Source organism: Barbus barbus (assembly GCF_936440315.1).
Source record: "Barbus barbus genome assembly, chromosome: 32".
Taxonomy (NCBI): Eukaryota; Metazoa; Chordata; class Actinopteri; order Cypriniformes; family Cyprinidae; genus Barbus; species Barbus barbus.
The window spans coordinates 26,346,199-26,366,545 of NC_136760.1; the positions used below are offsets into that span (position 1 = coordinate 26,346,199).

General features: G+C 35.6%; 2 protein-coding genes across 3 annotated transcripts in view; both read right to left on the reverse strand.

Moving 5' to 3' along the window:
- LOC306852740 (uncharacterized protein) overlaps positions 1 to 7,490 on the reverse strand; it is a gene marked incomplete at its 5' end in the record, with an annotated part of 40,848 nt that extends 33,358 nt beyond the window's left edge. Inside the window, 2 exons of the mRNA XM_079389800.1 lie at positions 4,725 to 4,856; positions 7,458 to 7,490. Coding sequence (XP_079245926.1) covers positions 4,725 to 4,856; positions 7,458 to 7,490 — 165 coding nt within the window. The remainder of the gene's footprint in view (positions 1 to 4,724; positions 4,857 to 7,457) is intronic.
- A 1,496-nt stretch (positions 7,491 to 8,986) lies between these two features.
- The window catches only part of LOC306852401 (dedicator of cytokinesis protein 1-like), a 231,446-nt gene continuing 220,085 nt past the window's right edge, over positions 8,987 to 20,347 (reverse strand). Inside the window, exons 48-52 of one of the 2 annotated variants that reach the window (XM_079389174.1) lie at positions 19,021 to 19,166; positions 15,864 to 16,062; positions 13,771 to 13,936; positions 12,006 to 12,157; positions 8,987 to 9,868 (exon numbers count right to left, since the gene is read on the reverse strand). In XM_079389174.1, the coding sequence (XP_079245300.1) occupies positions 9,773 to 9,868; positions 12,006 to 12,157; positions 13,771 to 13,936; positions 15,864 to 16,062; positions 19,021 to 19,166 (759 nt within the window). In that variant the 3' untranslated portion in view covers positions 8,987 to 9,772. The remainder of the gene's footprint in view (positions 9,869 to 12,005; positions 12,158 to 13,770; positions 13,937 to 15,863; positions 16,063 to 19,020; positions 19,167 to 20,347) is intronic. The other variant, XM_079389173.1, reaches the window with a different exon arrangement.

Here is a 20,347-nt window from a genome sequence, read left to right on the forward strand (position 1 = left end):
TCCCAAAAAAAATAAAAAAAATAAAAGCTATATCCAGACAAGGGAAATAATAGAAAAAAAGATACAAGGATAATAAAAATAAATAAATTAATATAAAGTTAAATAAAAAAATGAAAAAAAATAAATTATATATATATATACATATATATATATATATATATATATATATATATATATATATATATATATATATATATATATATATATATATATATATATATATATATATATATATATAATTTTGTTTTTAAATCAGATTTCAAACTGCACATGCATGTTAGTTTGAAATCAGGTTTTGACCTGATTTGTAAACATAAGATTTCATGTGTTTTTTTGCCGTTTAGTCAAGTCAGTATTATTTGTATAATGCTTTTAACAATGCAAATTGTGTCAAAGCAGCTTTACACTTTAGCTTGATATAAAGCTGGGTGGCTTTATATCAGCTTTACAGTATTTAGACGGGGAAATAGTGGGTCGAAATAGTGTCATTCTCCTCTGGTCAGACAAAATCAGCAGTTTACATCTCGGCTGCAGCAGTGTCAGATTGTGCAAAGGACTCATCTGGTTCCTGTGGTCTTGTCCCGATGGCCGTCTAAGAGACAGGGTCTTCACTGGGGATCAGTCTCTGAGGCTCATCTAGTTGTCCCGGTCTCCGCTGACATTCAGGGCTGTAGAGGTCATCTCTAGTGCTGATCCTCCATCTGGTCTGGATACGGACTGGAGCCGGGTAACTGCAGTGATCATCTGATCTGGATACATATCAGACTTTGTTAGACTGCAAACAACCAGTGATTTCAGTCGGATATAGCAAAATATACAAATAAATGAATTGTATTTTGCTGCCTATCTGAACAAGCCAAAAAGTTGCACATTCTTGTACTTACAAACAGGCTATTTCCATGAAACATCCAGTATCACTGAATTATGTACGAAAGATCTTTAGTGAATTTTTCAACTGTGACATTTCTGAACTACGAAAGCCTGTGCAGCGAGAGTGAATTTAAATGTCTGGCAAATAATTCATGTCAGCCAGCGTGTGCTTATGTGAAGAGAGGTGTTAAAAGATGAAACCCTGTTCATTTCACACAGTCACACAAGCCAAAATATATCGATAGCAAAAACACACACACAGAGCACTAATGCACAGCCTGCATGATAAATGAAAGTGGCATGTCACGTGCTGTAAACACATTTCCCTGCTCAAACCAGAGCGACGCAACGGCTCCGCTCCAAAACCCAGTGAGTGGCCTACATATGATACATATTAAAGCAACAGTTCACCCCAAAAATGAAAGTTTCCTGAAAACGTACTCACCCTCAGGCCATCATATGTAGATACACGTTTTTCTTCATCAGAACAGATTTGGAGAAATGTAGCATCACATCACTTGCTCACCAATGGATTCTCTGCAGTGAATGGGTGCCGTCAGAATCAGAATTCAAACAATAATCCGCAAGTAATCCACACTGCTCCAGTCCAGAAGAATTCTACAGCAGAGAAAACATTTCCAGAATGTATAGCTTATTAAGAAAAATAAATTAGAAACACTCAAACAGTTACTTAAACCTAAAATAGTTAAAATGTCTAATTAAAGATGGACTAATTTACACAAAATGTGTCTGTATAGTGCATTTGAATGCTGTTTAGCATCTTGCCCATGCTAAACTCTATTGAAATCAGCTGTGAAGTGTCTGCGATTTGAACAGAATATCAATGTGCTTCTGAGTTACAGAAACTCTTTGGTTTTAATAAAGTGAAGCATTTCTGTGCATGCTAAAATGGGTTGAGAGAGAACAAGCGGAAAGACAAGAGAACAAAACATGAACAAGGTCTTTTCAAGCAGTTCAATATTTGACAGGTCTAACATGAGTTTGCGCTCTTCAACATCACAGCATTATTTCACCTAATCGCTTTCTAGATTCACTGAAATGGACGCTTCACTATTACCATAAGTCTGGCTCACTTTACAGCTTATTCAGGCACTTTTGACAGGAACAGCTTTATTATTAAATAATAAACACCAGACTTGGACTATCAACGGGAAGCAAATGATGATTCATGGCTGTCAAAGGCTACTGGCCATTTTAAAATTGCCACAACTACTGTACCTGCTTATGGAAATACATCAACACAAGAAAGTCAGAGCTAAAGGAATTGACTAATGTTGAAGAAATAGAGACTGATCACCCGTGTGTGTGTTTGTTCACCGTGTCGTTTGACTGGCCTGATCGATGTGTTCTAGTGTGACCATAGATTAGTGATTATATGAGCCGGGATCAATAGGACAAGGACGATTTTCCTCTGCATATTTGTCTCACTGGCAGGTTTGCCCACCGCATTCACATAAATCGATCAGAAACACACACCCAGTTTGAGATGGTAATTGGACGACTCTATAACGCAGCAAATCGATTCAATTCTATCAGTTCCCACATACACAATGTTTTCAGATTTAGCAGCAGCAGGATCTATAATGGAAAATTGTAGGAGAGATAATACAGTGTTATTAAATTATGCACAGATGTGTGAAAATGATACAGTGATGTAAAAAAAGTAAATCAATTCTATCAAAAGGCTTCTCTTTTATCAGTATATGTGAGCAAACTGATAGCGGAGCTTCATTAGAACAGCACTGACAGATAAAGGTGATATCATTTCATGTATAATACATTGCTGAAAGTGGCTAAATTAGCCCAAGATGGTTTAATTCTTGTTTTCTGAAAAGCCAAAACCCTCTAAAACTGCTGATACTAGCAAACCAATTTTCCAGCACAATATGATCAGAAAGACAACCGGTCCTCTCAAAATACTACCATTTTTATTTAATAGGTGTAACTTGCTAAAATGTAGTATTACATACTAAATATAATAGAATCGGTAAACAAACACTTAAAACAAAACGATGTTCCTTTCGATCCCAATCCACATGCATTTTTATCAGTGATCTAAAAATATGAAAACAATTCTTTGATATAAAACTAAAACAAAAAATATAAATATTAGCTAAAGTATTCAAATGAATTATAACTTCTGAATACAAAAGTAATAAAATTACTAAAACAAACTAAAATTAATTAAAATATTCATAAATAATAGTGAGTTCATAAATAATAAAAATAAGTTTATGTATACTAATATATTACCAAGTGGAATTAACTGAGATACTTGCTATTCAGGAATCACCATGTACTTTCACTGTATGTAAAATGTTCGTTTTTGCTAAGTAATGTTCTGTTACTTTTGTGTCAGAAAAATGAAATATATTTAATGAAAAGATGTAGCAGACAGAAGCAAGAGCTGCAACACAAGCCAGACAGCAGCAGACAGTTTTAGAGGTTTCCAAACGGCTGATGTCATTCTGGCTTTGGTCCTCCAGACACAGTAAAAAGCTCTCAGATGGATCCATAACAAACTCAAAGGTCTGCAGACATCTGAGCCTCGAGCAGAAGCCTTTCACGAGGTAAACCTGAGAAGCATGTGCGTTTATTAAACTGCCTTTGAGTACAAGAGCATGAAGATCTGCTGAAGAAGAGATATTTACTGCATTTATTGACTAAACATTAAGTTTGTTCTTGAATTTTGTGGGATGAGTGTTTGCTTTAAGCTATTAATCACTGCGATAGAACCACCCAGAACATTTTGCTAAATAAACACAATCCCTTTAAATGCCACAAAAATAAAAACAGCATTAATAACCCTGAGAACAGAATCACATATAAATAAACCACTATGGCAGCCAAAACGCCTAACATTATCGCTCCGTTCCAAAACCTAGTTAGCTGCCTTTTAGGATGTGAATACAGGTGTCTTAATCATTGATTCTTCCCATTTTGTGGCCTATATTGATGCCAATGTTAATGCTGCCAATACAGAGCATTGCAAATCACTCATTTATGAGGATACATTCCAGTTACAGGAACAGTTCAGCCAAAAAAGAAAATGTATACGCACCCTCAGGCCATCCAAGATGTAGATGAGTTTGAGATTTTGAGAAATGCAGCATTCCATCACTGTCTCACAAATGGATGCTCTGCAGTGAATGGGTGCCGTCAGAATGAGAGTCCGAACAGCTGATAAAAACATCACAATAATCCACAAGTAATTTGCACCGCTCCAGTCCATCAATTAATGTCTTGTGAAGTGAAAAGCTACAATTCCATCATTAAGATGTTTTAACTTTTAAAACCATCGCTTCTGGCAAAAATCCACAATAACGCTTCCTTTTGGGCTGTTTTGAGTCAGACGAGATGACTTTTTCACTGGAGAAAGCAATATTATGGATAGAGGACATTTTATAACAACTTTTAACAAATACACAGCTTCTCATTCGACAAAATGTACATTTCTGGACTGGAGTTGGATTACTTGTGGATTATTGTGATGTTTTTATCAGCTGTTTGGACTCTCATTCTGACGGCACCCATTCACTGTAGAGGATCAATTGGTGAGCAAGTGATGTAATGCAACATTTCTCCAAATCTGTTTTGAGGAAGAACAAACTCATTTGGATGGCCGGAGGATGAGTACATTTTCAGTAAATGGACATTTTTGAGTGAACTGCTCCTTTAAGGTGCCACCTAAGACGACATCTGTAGGCAGTATGCAGTGAGGCAGCTCACTAGGTTTTGTAGCAGAGCTTCTAAAACACAGACAATAAGACATATTTATCTGGGTAAATTCCACATACGATTGTGTGGGATTGTTTCGTTCTGTATTTCTGTACCCTGAGATCTTCAGGCTCTCCAAACCTCAGTCTTAAGCTGAACTCTCGAGATAGTGAACTCTGCTGAGATAGTGAGATCCGCAGTGGAAACGAGTCTTGGCTTTTCTCACCGATCTGCTGCTGTAACGGGACCTGCAATAAAACACCACAAGGTGATCGATACCTGCAAGACAATGTCAAATTTACAGTGTCAGGCGATCATAATTCAGCAATTTCAGAGGAAAACTGTGTGAGCACAAACTGCTCAAATCAAAATATTAATAAAACCATGAACAATATTTTCCCAAAGTGACATACAGCACAGCTAGAAAACAAAATAATAAAAAGGAGAGCAAACAAACTAAAATGACAGTTTTTTGCACCTAAACCAAGCATTAAAATGCAATGAAAACCCCTGTTAAAAGAACATCGCATCAAAAAAATGTAGATTCTAATAAATCAGTCAATGGGAATTGAGAGTTGTACAGATTTTGTGAGATTTGGATTGAAGTATAAAAGATGAATGTGGGTCATTTATTGAGACAGCATGCCAGTTCACCTAAATTCACCTCAAAATTGCATAAGCCAGCCGTTTTTTGCGTATCTGTATTTGTACACAGACACAGTTTATGGGAACGCTGCAGATGAGGTTCAATGGAGGATGTTCCCCTCCAATCAGAGCCGGCTGTGATAGACCGCACCACAGAGACCAAACCCAATCACAGTGAAATATGGATTCAATTTAGCCTTCGGCCCCTCCTGTATGAATATATCAGTTATATTAAAATCAGAAGTGATTCATAGAAAACAGCAAAAGAATTTCAATAAAGGAGAATCAAAGCATCTGTTGGTAACAAGACGTTTATAAGGGTCGACGTCTGAGACGGTTAGAGTGCAGCTTTGGCCCAAGCTTTGCTTTTGCATTACAATTATTGTTTATTGTCAATCAAAAGTGAAGGCAATACATTATGCATTGGCATACGCAATCTGCCGTGGCAGGACATCATTTCACACTGACTTACGGCCTGTTATTGATTTCCTGACCAGAGATGTTATTACAGCACAAAAATGACACTGTGTTTGTTCTCCACGTTTATTTCACCGCTGGCCTTGTAAATTGCTTAAGCAAATGCAATCATCTTTTCTCGCAAGGTGTGGGTTTCATCACCTTTGATGTGACACATATACCGAACACACTTAAAATGAGGCACAAAAGATTTCTCAAGATGAACGGATAAACGGATCTCGGGCACAAGATTCGCTCAACATTTGAGTCTGTAGGATCTAAAAAGCGTTGTCTATAAATGACATGAGCAGAGCTGTTAAATTCCTCTGAAAGAGCAAATACTGTACAATCACCGCATTTGGAACAGGACTGATTGAAATCAAAGCTGCCCAGTGTTATTTTAGCATAACTAGTATCATATTTTTTAATGTTTTTATTTTTTGCCATTTTTAAACATACATAATACATCTTTATTTCAGATGTATTATGTTTTATTATTGTACATCAATTCAAACTAAATAAAAATAATAAATGTTGCTGAAATAAAATAGGTTTTTTAAGTTTATTTTAAATTAACATTTATTGTATTTCAAGTAACAAAAATGCTTTTTGTGTTTTTATTAATATTTTGAATTTGATATAATTTATATTTTCCCTTTTTAGTTGAAGTTTTAGTAATTTAGCTGTTTTTCATTATTATTGGTTAATTAATTTTTAAACATGCAGTTTTATATCAATTTTAGTTATTTTAGTGCATCAAGTTAAAGTAAATGAAAAGAAGAAATGTTGCCTTGTTTTTATTTATTTATATATATATATATATATATATATATATATATATATATATATATATATATATATTTTATCTCAGTTTTTTTAATGTTTCATGTAACTTTTTTGTTTTTGTTTTCGATAACCATAATCATAACTCTGATCGAACCCTTATTAACAAGATCAAATTTCAGTATTATTACATTGAAAGTTACATTATAGTATATTAAATTCTTTCATTAAATTAAACAAACCATATTCTTGGTTTATAATTTCCTTTTATCCAGAATAAAATAAAATTTCTATATTCTACACTCCATATTTCAATTGTTAACTTCTTAAAAACTGGCAGAGGCATGCAGTTTGTTTCACTGACTATCCAAGGAGCAAAACATTAGTTCTCACCGAGATGCATTGGACACATTTGGGATTTACAGAGTTGTTATTTTCTGCCTCTGGTTTAAATGGAAAGTTAAATTGAATTTGCTGCCGCTGTTGTATTAGGCCTCAATAATTCTGTAATTAACATGAAGGAAAAACAACTGACAGTCCAGCAGGATATTTTCCCAGCATCCTCTAATAAACAACAAAGTCATTTGTCTCATGGAAACATATTCTGCTAAATGAATGCAGCTATACAGCGCAATGAAGCATAAAATATAACTTTGTGTTTATTTCAGTTCTGACAGCAGTGAGACTAAAAGTGATACTAAGTTTAAAAAACAAGAAAGAAAATATCTTTTGAAGAAAAATTAAGCTACTTATCTGAAGCTCAGCCTGGAGACTGTGATTGAATGTGATCATGAAATGCCTGAATATGACCTTTCCTTTCAAAGGGAATCTTCAGCTGGATTAATCAGGTTCGATGTTGATAGCGTACCGTGGGAAACTGACTCAGTCGGGTATTAATGTCACGACGTGTCTGACGCCGTGGGACGTTTCTGGGACTGTTTATCTCCTCCTCTATAATTTCACACGTTCTTCAGTTCCCGGTGACCCAGCAGCACCATCTCAAACACACATTTACATCAACGCATACACGTCATTCCTGCAAATATGTGAACTCAAACTTCCCACTCAAATAAGTTGGATAGCAACAATTTTAAAGATGGTTAAAAACACAAAAGGACTGGTTTACCCAAAAATGAAAATGTACTCCCCCTCAGGCCAACCAAGATGTAGATGAGTTGGTTTCTTCATCAGATTTGGGGAAATTCAGCATTTTGTCACTTGCACACCAATGGATCCTCTGCAGTGAATGGGTGCCGTCAGAATGAGAGTCCAAACAGCTGATAAAAACATCACAATAATCCACACCACTCCTTGAGAAGTGAAAAGCTGCATGTTTGTAAGAAACAAACCTATCATTAAGAAGTTTTTTTACTTTAAACTTTGTAATTGTTTTTGGCCAAAAAGAGTCTATAATCCATCATTTAAAAAAGTTCATCCTCTGGTGTCCTTGCATCAAAATCCACCAACATTTAGTAGTCATTTCACTTATAAACGGTGCTTGATCGGAGTATATTTTTCTCCTGATTCAGAACAGATGACTTCACTGGAGAAAGCAATATTATATAGAGAGAACCCACATTTTATCTGGAAGCAGTTAAAAAGCCTTTAATGATGAATTTGTTTCTTAAAAACAGCTTTTGGCTTCTCCAGATGTTAATTGATGGACTGGAGTGGTGTGGATTATTGTGATGTTTTTATCAGCTGTTTGGACGATCCATTGGTGAGCAAGTGATGTCATGCTACATTTCACCAAATCTGATGAATAAACAAACTCATTTACATCTCGGATGTCCTGAGAGCGAGTAAAATTTCATTACATTTGAATTTTGGTGTGAACTATTCACTTAAAAGAAATGTAAAAAGTATTTTAAAGAAAAACTCACAAAAACACATTACTGCAGAATCCAAAATGTTCTGCAAGATTTGACGAATGATTAATGCAGCAAACAGCAAACCCCAACTGCACAATCTGCCAGTTTTTAGATGGTGAATGCTGCATGTTTAAGACCAATTACTTCATAACAAACATCAGAATTACACAGTAAATCAGTTCACTGAGACTAGTGCTGCGAAAGTGACCTTGAACATACAAAACATGCTCTCCAGCATATTTCCTCCCTCAACTTATAGAAGATGCTGCATTGATTATGCATGTGCGAGTCAATGCTTTGCTATTTCAAAACCTTTTTAGTAAAGTGAAAGCTGGCAGTCTTTATGATGCAAACATGTCCACCGGTTTTCAGAATCAATGTCATTGAGATTCAGCTCCACGTTGTACTAAAACGCTGAATGGGAAACGTAGCTTTTCAGTTTTCAAGGCCTCAACAAGCATTGAGTTACGAACTCACTTCAGACTCAATTTACCTCACTTTCCAGACTTGTTTTGCGGTGGTTAACCTGCGGTAACCTCACACAGAGAGCCTTACTAGACAAAACAAACTTGATATCTGCTAAATGTCTACAATGCACTGGATAAATTAGAACCAAACAAGAGGCACTTTACAAATACATTGAGTTTATTCAGAAGTCAGTAGTGGATTTGGAGCAGTCAATGTTATCGATATGATTTTATGTGGTTTATACGCTTGATTGGTACAATGACTTTTAGTTGTTTTCACTCCAACTGAGAACGAACGAACAACACCACAAATTCAATAAAAGATACATGTAAGAATACCTTTACTGTCCCTCTTATTAGAAAACCAAGCCCTTTTTGGATAAAAATGCCAATTTTTATAAACTGCGAATACAAAAAAAAAAAAGGATAAAATTTACTTTCCAAAAAACAATAAAATAAAATCATATATACAAACCTCTGTACATAAATGTGTATATATTGAGGATAAAAATATCATGTAAAAATGAGAGAAAGAGGAAACTTTGATTATGCGACACCAAAGTGGTTTGAATTGGTCACGTGTCTCAACGATAATGTGCTTAAAAGGAGTCTTCCTGCCTAAAGAGAGAAAACCATCGATTCATCTCAAGTGGAGTTTTAGTTAAACATGCACCATCTGCCAAAAATACCCAGAATTCCCAGACTCGAGTTACACTGCATCTATATTTGCTGTCGTCTGCCGCCTGGAGTGATGTGAAATAGACTGCGTCTCTGAGCTTGTATTGTCACTCGGGTGCAGGCTCCGGCAGTGGACAGTAATCAGCCGTTATGAGAGGGGCTGAGGTGAGCTATTCATCATGCCATACTGTCAGGGATGTTGACGGAAAATCGTTGGAAGAGGGCCGATGTGGATGTCTCCGTTTGACGATGCCATCTGCTGGCTTATTGGACGATTCCCGAGTCGATGGAGGTCTGCTTTCGAGTGGTCTTCGGCGGGGGAGGAGGAGGGGTCTTGCTGGGTAATGGAGGTGGAAGGTGCTGAAAAAATTAGGACAAAAAAGATGGAGTTTTTAAAACACTTGAGTGAAGCATTAATTCTTCATTACGTGAGTCACTGGAGAGATCAAATGGTGCTGCTTGTCCATGCTAAACTCCACATTACATTACTAAAGTGCTTCCTTTCTGGCCCAAGTCAAGCTCTGGGATGATCTGGTCTCTTCATATGAAAGCTACAGAATGAATACATTTGAATTAATATCATAAACAAATAAAATATATGAATCATTTTTACTTTTGTTCCTTTTTATATATTATCATTTTATGTATATTTAGAAAAAATATATATTGGTCTAATTTCAATTTATTTTTAAATAAATACAGTTTGAGCTTTCTATTCACAAAGAACAAATTCAGCATAGCATCACAGAAATAAATTACATTTGAAAATGTATTCAAATAGAAAGCATCTCTTTTGAACTGCTATATTTCACAACATTACTGTTTTCACTTCGTTTTTAATCAATTTCATTTGTGAGCTTAAGTAACTTCTTTCAAAAACATGAACGTTTAAAATGTTAATGTAAATCAGACAGAAGGACTTGGATGGATCTCTAATCTCTAACGTTAAGCAGTAATAGCAGAGTGATAGAGACGGAGTAAATCTCTGCGATAATCTGGTCTCTTGATACGACAATGATATATGAAAGCAATGAATTAATGAATGAAATAAAAGATAATCAAATATTTTAATTCAGCCAGAATGCCCTGAATTGATTAAAAGCAACAGTAAAGACATGCATATTGTTATAAAAGGTTTCTATTTAAATTAAATGCTGTTCATGCTTTTCAGCAAAATTATTAAAGTAATGACTCTTGTGCACCAAATCAGCGTATTAAAATGATTTCTGAAAGATTGCTGAAAATTCAACTTTGCATCACAGGAATAAATGTGACCCTGGACCACAAAATCAGTCAATTTCTTGAAATTAAGATTTATGCATCATCTGACAGCTGAATAAATAAGCTTTCAACTGATGTATGGTTTGTTAGGACAATATTTGGCCGAGATACAACTATTTGAAAATCTGGAATCTGAGGGTGCACAAAAATCTAAATATTGAGAAAAGTTCATATTATTAGCATATTACTAATCAAAAATGAAGTTTTGATATATTTACGGTAGGAAATTTACAAAATATCTTCATGGAACATGATCTTTACTTAATATCCAAATGATTTTTGACATAAATTTTGACTCGTACTATGTATTGTTGGCTATTGCTACAAATATACCTGTGCTACTTATGACTGGTTTTATGCTCCAGGGTCACATATGGTATTTTAAAGTATATTCAATTATTTGAAATTGAACTAATATTCCAGATTTTACTGTATTTTCGATCAAATAAATGCAGCCTTGTTGAGTGTCAGAGGCTTCTTTGAAAAGCATTAAAAATCTTTCCGACCCCAAGCCTTTGAACATTGACCCCCGGTTTCACAGACCAGGCTTAAGCCTAGTCCTTGACTAAAATGTAAATCTGAGCTGTTTCAACTGAAATAAACTTGCACTGACTGATCTTAAAACATGTCTTTGTTTTGTCTTAAGATGCATACCAGTAATGCTTTTTTCTAAGGCTAATGTTTATAAAAATTACTTAATTGTCCTAATTGAACTATGGCCTAATCCTATTTTAGGCAAAACCCTGTCTATGAAACCGGGTCTGTTTGTATCATGAAAGAATATTTTACAGCCTGCCGGCCTGTCGTACAGCAAAGAACTTCAAGCCGTTTCAACCTTTAACACTGTAATCTGACGTAACTTCCAGCAGCTTGCAGAGAAGTTCAGGTTATGGGTTAATTAAACAGAGTCTGGGATTTTTTAAAAGTAAAATCCTGCAGAGAGAAAGAGACTCAGAGACGAGCGGCTGATCGAGGGCACCTTCAGTCGCTCTGGTCAAGCTGCGTTTGACCGTCACACACATCCTGACCGCTTTACACAGTCAATGCAATGAGAGTCTACATTGACAATCATCTTATAACACTACACTGACGATCCTCAGAGCTGAACAACAGGAAGAGATTTCTTCATGGATTTTTAAAATAATGGCAATGCAGATCAAGCAGTGAACCACATGATAAATACGCATGTCTGTTGGATGTGGATGAAGCGTTTTACCCGCTGGTGTGGCAGTGGAGGTGGGGGGGTGGTCGGACTGGCCAGGTCTGAGTTATCCATCAAGTTTCCATAGTCACCCATGCTGATCTTGACAGGAAGTGGAGGCGGAGTTTCGCCCTTATCTCCATAACTCGTCCCATTCAGCTCTAGATCTGCATTGAAACAAGATTGCTGTTGAGATCAACATGATGATGCACAACATTTTTACCTGTGCCTAAATCCTTTATAAACCATTAAACTCAATGTAAATCAGTTGTTTTAGGATTCTAGCACAGATGACGACACGCGGTGCAAACTCAGAATTCAGACAGCGGGCTGAACCCATGGGAGAGTAAACGCCTCGCACTAGAGTCTGAATCCATTACACGTCTTCACAAGACCAGATCAGACACGCTTTCATCGAGTTATTTAACACCTCTGCAGCCTCCCAGAGTCCTGCGTCTCACATCGCAGCGTTACGTTTGTGTGTCATCATACTACAGCATGAGCTGGAGCACAAGACGTCAGCAAACGGCTCATATTCTGAGGGTGGGAGAAAGTTTGGTTGTATTTAAATTCACCGGCTGTTACACGGCAGATACAAATGAAACATACAAAACATATGATCATAAATACAATATCATCAAAACAAACACATTCAACTTAGATAAAAGGCAAGATGGGGTACAATTCTACAAATGATTCTTTAAACTAAAACTTTTTCTGGATAAATAAATCCTTAAAATTTGAATGTCTCATAACATAAAAAATTGAGCAGACCAAAAGTACATGTTGATAATGTGGGAGAAAGAATGACAACAGCAACTCGTTCATTTAAATGAGAAATGAAGAAAAAATGGTTATTTAGAGAAAGAAAAATACTGTAAAGGGTTTGTATGCTTTTGAAACCTCAAATAAAGCCATAAACTGATATTCTTTTTAAAAGCTAATATTAAAATAATTAGTATGCAAATGACCCTACTGTTCATCTACTGCATGCACTACCGTTCAAAAGTTTTGGGGTTGGTAAGATGTTTTTCTAAAGAAATACATCTTTTTTTATTTATTTTTTTAAATACTGTTTGAGCTTTCTATTCACAAAGGACAAATTCAGCATAGCATCACAGGAATAAATTACATTTTAAAATGTAATTTTCAAGCTGCAATATTTCACAATTTTACTGTTTTCACTTTGCTTTTAATCAATTTAATTGGTGAGCTTAAGTATCTTCTTTCAAAAACATGAAAAAAAGAAAAAAAAAAAAACTTTCCGACCCCAAACTTTTAAATGATACTGTAAATCAGAGCAAAGGACTTAGGATAATTATCAACAGCTCTATTTGTTCCAACAGCTAAAATATGATGAATTATGTTGATAAAACACCACCAGAGGACAATATGTGATGCCAAAACTAGTTCTGCTGCATTTAGATCAAAGCCAGTTTTCTTTTATTTATTATTTTTTTAAATATGCAGACAGCTGTAGGCACGCAGGTGTTGAGATGTGTGATTAGATATCTCCATGCTGAATTCCTCTGATTTACAGCGCCCTTTTAGCTTCATTCATTCAAACGATGCCAGAATGTCAGCGTTGGACTTTGAATTACATATTAAAATAGCCTTTTTGTAAATTTAGGTTACTATTATAAAGTTTTCTCCTGTAGGTGTGCGGGGCCTTCTTGGCAACGATCTATCTAGTTTGCTTTAGTAAAACTGTCCCAATTTCATCATGTTTTGCAATAAAACTGGAGGGGAATCTGTCAGATCAGTGTGAAGTATGACATACTGGATCCAGACAGTAAGCTGAAGTGCAGTTTGGCCCGGGGCGTGATGGGAGGTGGGACGCTGGGCGCAGACGGGTTGGCAGGGGCTCCCGGAGACACCGACAGCCTTTTCTCACCCAGCAAGTTGATCACCTGACTCTTCGGCCTCTGGGGCCTCAACGGACTGATCTGGAGAGGGGAAAACATGACAGATAAACATTAGAGGGAAACACTAATGAAAAGTTTCCATATATGAAGACTTAAGTAGGACGACCGTTCAAAATGTATGGAAATGGAAATATATGGATATAATGATAACCGGGGGTGGGGGTTGAGGGGGGCAAGTAAAAGAGTAAAGAACAGCCATTCTAACAGTTCATGAGAATACAGATTTATCTAATGCATAATTCAGCAGGCTTATGAATTATTCCAGTTGTAAATGACCATCATTAATATACGATCAGTAGAATAAACTTCAAAGGCAGGATTTAATACGTCGCTCTGTGTCACTCGGAACTTGCTGACACGTTTAACCTGTTTGTTTGCAATTTAACCTGTCTTTTTGCATTGTGACAAATCTGTCATTTCTAATTAGATTTTGCACATCATTTGAGTGAAGTAACATTTATGCTGCTGTGATAAATGCTGAAAATGTACATTTTGAAGACTTTGTATAAACATTTCTGCAAACTGACACTCAGAATCAATTAAATTATAATAAATATTTAAAAAAAAATCTTATTTTTAACAGGAAGTTAAAAAAACTAAACTGAATATGAATTAATAATAACATTATAAAGTTATTTGCATTTTTATTATGTCAGAAATATACTTCTATTCTTAAATATACTTCTATTTCTATTTAGTTTTTTCATTAAACAAGTTGTATTGTTAATGAAAAAATGGTTTTTATTTGCAATTGAAAAATTAAATAAATACACACACTCTTACAGTATTTAAACATGTATATTCTTTGTCCTTCATCGGATAGGGACATTAACAATAAAACAAGAAAGATTGTTAGATGTAAAAAATGAACCAGATGGCAACATGACAGATTAATTGAGCAGTAAATCTGATTTTTCAGCTCTTGCTTTATCGGCTGACTGAATTGCAGAGGTCAGCGGCCTGTAGAAAGGGTCAAGGTCATTATGATGATTTATAAAAGGCAAACTAAGCAGAAGGTCCAGGGCTGAGTAATTATGTGTGCTCATTTTGCTTTATTCAGAAATGCAAGGTTACGATGCCACATTAGTCGGTGAAGTCAGAGAGGCTCTGAATGGGTCAATTTATTCTTAATACATGCTGTTTGTTCTAGAGCTGCTCGAGCGCATTTGGTATTCATATTCAAAGAGCTTGAAGAGACTCGCAAGTGCAGATTCAGACGCGTGCCTCATTTCACACACAGCCTCAAAAACAGAAACGAAAGGATGAAAAGGACTGCTCCAGGAACCATTCATTAAAATGGAAAGCAAACAAATGAACCAAAATGTCTTTCGGTTAACACTGCATCCAAATTATGTGACTATTACAAACCTGTCAAGAACAGGGACAACATTTCAAGCAATCAGTAGCAAATAGTAAATAGTCTATAAATAGCAATACTTAGTTTTTTTAATATCTCTTTAGTTTGAAAAACTTTAGCTCCTCAACTTACTTTATTTCAGGTAACTGGCAAGTATTTCTTTTTTTTTTTTTTTTTACTTTAAAAAATATTTTTTATTGTTTTTGTTGTAGTTAAAGCAGTGCATGGAAAAATAATATTTGTTGATATTTTCGTAAAGAAAAGGAAGCCTTTTCATGAAAAAAATGAAGGACTTATTTTTGGACATTATTTTCATGAAACAATTACTGCATTACAGTAATGAAAATAATGGGAACATCATAAATCAAAAGTAAAAGATGCAATTGCATCTTAGTAAAGAACGTTTTGGAGGAAAAAAAAATGAAATGAGTTTAACGTTTGTATTTATGCAGCTGCAAAAGCAAACATTTTGTCTTTGGTTTCTATTTCTAGTTGTGATTTGGTGCTTGATGCGTTTACTAAGTTTACTTCCAGTGACTCGACTTGAAGTGCAGAGTAAGTCTTTATTTGTGTGGACAGACAGATACTCACTGTTTCTGACAGAATGACCGCCTCGCTGGGCTGCAGCGGGATATCAGCCATCTTCAGCTCCTTATCAAACAGCTCCTGGTGCTTGCTGTTCCTCTTCTCTTTCTTTTTCTCCTTCCTGTCTTTCTCAGGTTCATCTCGATCCAGTTTATCCTGAGACTTACAGTGCAGCTTCTTTGGTAAGAGAGGCTCCAAGGCAAATCTATCCGATGAAAGAGAGAAGAGGAATCAAATGAAGAGAGGAGGGCGGCTGTGTTTTATTGGATAAGACTTCTGGGCTGTTTAATATCACAGAGAAGCCTCTTATGAAGTCTTGAGCAAATATTAGCACTCATTTGACATTTAGCTCAAACTGTAAACTCAAAAGCACGTTTCTGGTGTTCAGTCTCAAGTGTCATGGCAACCAACCATATTAGCTAATTGAAAATGACATTATATTTTTATAACATGTTATCTCAGAGATCAGGGCTCAGCCTTGGGACTTTTTTTTTTCTTCTGCCGTCTTGGTCAGCTGAGCTGCTCATATTCATACTTGAGCAATATTTTTACAGGCCTCACCAAAAAATAAAAGGTGAAAATATACTAAATAAAAACATTATAATTTAAATAAAAATACATAAATAAATTTAAATTAAAATAATAATCTTTGAATTTTTAAGAAAGAATTAAGGAAAAATTTTATTTGATTATTTGATTTGCAATAGGACTATAAAATGACAAAATAAAATAAAAATATATATTTAATATATGTCTGAAATATGTTATACATTTTTAATTTAACATTTAGATTTTCTGTTTTCATTAAAAAAATTATAAAGAAAAAGGGCAAAAACTTAATTATTAAAAAAATCCCTATAAAAAAAGGTTCAGAAATATATTTAGTATCTTTTATTTCAATGTTTTTCGTAAATCGTTTAGATATTTTTCCCATTAAATGTGTTTAAAAGTTCCTAATTTGTAATAATTGCTGGAATAATTTACAACAATATCCAGCAGTAATATACAACCCTATGAGAGTTATAAATTAAGCTGTTGAAAATAACAGTTTATGAATTAACCCAGTCTAACTGATGCATCAAAATACATAAATCAATTTTATATTTTTGATAAAACATTATGCCATCAAGCTAATGATACCCAAATAACATTTAAATCAACAAAATCTGCAATAACGGTCTTTAATAAATCATAGGAAACCAAATGTTCAAGTTTGCAAAGCACAAAAGCAGTGATTGATGAACGTAAGATGCAGCGGCACTGACTCGAAACGCTCTCATGCCGGCTCCATCCTTATCTGCCGTTTCAAAAAGTAAATGAAAACCACAGTAAGCGTATTTGTTAGCACAAGCGTACGTGAACCCAGACAGCTCGACTCTGCACAGAAAAACTGTGTCATCACTATTGGATTTCAGGTCCAAAGCTCAGAACAAACTAGTTTCTTAAAAACGCAGCGATGCCGGATAGAAATCGTACATCATCCATGCAAAAGCGCTCCTGTAAAAGTGAGAATCTCTGCATTAAAGTGTGTTTCCTATCTGCTGACCTGGCTGATAATGAGACTCGCAGGCGGTTTGGTACAACGGGAAGCAACAAAAAAAGCCAAGCAGAATCTCTGGGTCTCATAATCAGAATGTTGGGCTCAAGCGAATCAAAGCTCTTTAATGAGATGGATTAACTAATCAAATGAAAGCTCTTGTGAAGCGCTGCCCTTCACAATTAAACAGCAGCGGAGGGCATCTCTGATAGAATCGCTCTCTTCAAACATGCACTAATTAATGCTTAAGGCTGGCATCTGTATGTCCGCCAGCGCTACACTGCCACCAACCTGACAGGGTGAAGAGATACGAGACACGACACGAGACCATGCCAGTACCCTGATTTTACACATATAAACACATCTGATTCTGTCTGAACTGATGGAACGTCTTAAAGTGAAATAAGATGATGTTCTTGGAGAAACAGCAGGTGATTCGGTGCATTACGGCTGTAAGCGTGAATGAGAACAGACCGCCTGCTAAGAGAAATGACAAAGGACAGAATCGAAAAAAGTCACTCTAACCGAGGAAGTGTTCTGTGCTAGTCCTCCTATAACGGCTATAAGAAGAAAATAAATCACTGTCAAGAACCCAGCCTGTTCAATATAGAGGTCTGGATCAGTGCTCCACTAATGTGGCTTTTTCAATGGCTGATGCTGATATCTGGAGAGAGATTTATCATTATTTAAATAATTCAACATTTTACATGTTTTATGTCTATAGGCTTGTAGTGTTATTTTAGTATCATTCTATCATAGTTTTTGTTTATATTTTGAATTGATTTTTAAATGTTTTTGGTTTTCATTTTAATTTGAGTTAAAGTTTTAGTAAATATTCTATCATACTTTTGTTAATTTCTTCATGTTCTTTGATTTTATTGTAATTTTATTTAACGTTTTTGCTATTTTGTTGTTTTTGTATTTTTTATTTGTTTTTGTAATTATCTATATAGTTCTTAAGTTTTATGTTTAGTTTATTTAGATTTAGTTATTTTAGTACTTCATTTTAAAATTGTATAAACAATATATAAATATATTTACTTTTAATTAATAATACCCTAAATAATAATATTGCTACTGTTTAAAATTTTAGGAACCAGTAAGATTTCTTAAAAGACGTCTCTTCTGCTCACGAAGGCTGTATTAATTTGATCAAAAATAAAGTAAAAACCATAATACTGTGAAATATTATTACAAATTAAAAAAACTGTTTTCTATTTGAATATATTGTAAAATGTAATTTATTCCTGTGATCAAAGCATCATTACTCCAGTCTTCAGTGTCACATGATCTTCAGAAATCATTCTAATATGCTGATTTGCTGCTAATGAAACATTTCTGATTATCAGTGTTGAAAACAGTTGTGCTGCTTTATATTTTTGTAGAAAGTGAATTTTTTCAGGAATGTTTGATGAATAGAAAGACAAAAACAGCATTTATTTGAAACCGAAATCTTTTGTAATATTATAAATGTATTTACTGTCAGTTTTGATCAATTTAATGCATTCTAAAACATATGTATAAACAGTAGAAAGAATGAATGAAAGAGAGCAGTAAAGGGGAAATATCTGCAGATAGATGGCTCTAGCAGGAGTCAGGATGGTGTGAGAGTGTGTGTGTGTTTACCCGTCTGATCCCGGTCTGGAGGGAGAGTTGTCTGATGATATGGAGGCCACAGACACGACAGACAGCGGCCTCTGAGACGACGGCATGGTGAAGGAGCGAATCATTGAACGCGGCCGACTGCCCCGCCACTCGTCTGACACGGGAGGCTGAAACAGCATCATGACATTTCATCAGTTCTTTAAAAAAGGCAACACAGGACACTTTCCTGCACCAAAATAGTCATGATTTAGTTTTTATGACCATTTTTCCCCTCTCCCTGACACTAAATTACCTCTGTTGTGATTGGCTAACCAAGCCATGAGAATACTTTTTGTGCACAAAGAAAACAAAAATAACGACTTTATTAAACAATTTGTCTCCTTCGCATCACCCTGGCAACGTATGCAACATATGTACGCAGATATGTTGTTTACGCTTTGATCTGAATGTAAACAACGTATCCACATACATATGTTGCCAGGGTGATGCAGAGGAGATTTAATAAAGTCGTTATTTTTGTTTTCTTTGTGCACAAAATGTATTCTCATAGCTTCGTAAAATTACGGTTGAACCCCTGGTGTCACATGGATTATTTTACCGATGTCCTTACTACGTTTCTGAGCTTTGATCGTGTTAGGATCCTTGCTGTCTATGGGAGGGTCAGAGAGCTCTCGGAATTCATCAAAAATATATTCATTTGTGTTCCGAAGATGAACGAAGGTCTTACGGGTTTGGAGCGACATTAGGGTGAGTAATTAATGACAGAATTTGAATTTTTGGGTGAACTATCCCTTTAAGAGCTCAGACCACACACCGCCTCGGCCGACAGCAATATAACAGTAGATTCCTGTTGCAAACAGGCCAAGCGTGAGTATGTTTTTGCCAGTTCTAATTGCTTTAATACAGTCTTTGCCTCTTTCTGTGTGAATCTCATATACAGTAGATGTGATTATGAACCACGCATACCTTCCTTATCTTCCTCCTGTCCTGCGCTGTCCTTGAAACAGATATATGTAGCACAGATCACGTCTTTCACACACTGCATAGAAAGCTTCGCAGCTAATTCTAGCACCTTGGCAGAGCGCGGCGATCAATAACTGCCAGCTACAGCAACTAACTGTCTCTCTCTCTCTCTCTCTCTCTCTCTCTCACGCGCTTACTCTCTTTCTCTACCTGTCTGCCATACTCTTTTGTCCCCATCTCTCATTCCCTCATAAGGACTCCCAGCATTCTCCTGTCAGGGATCTCAGCACGTCTGTTCGGACCGGAGGAAAGTTGTGATTCTTTACAGTGTGTTTGGGAATGTCTTTATCACAGTTAGAAAGACTCACATTCACTCAGTGCTTCT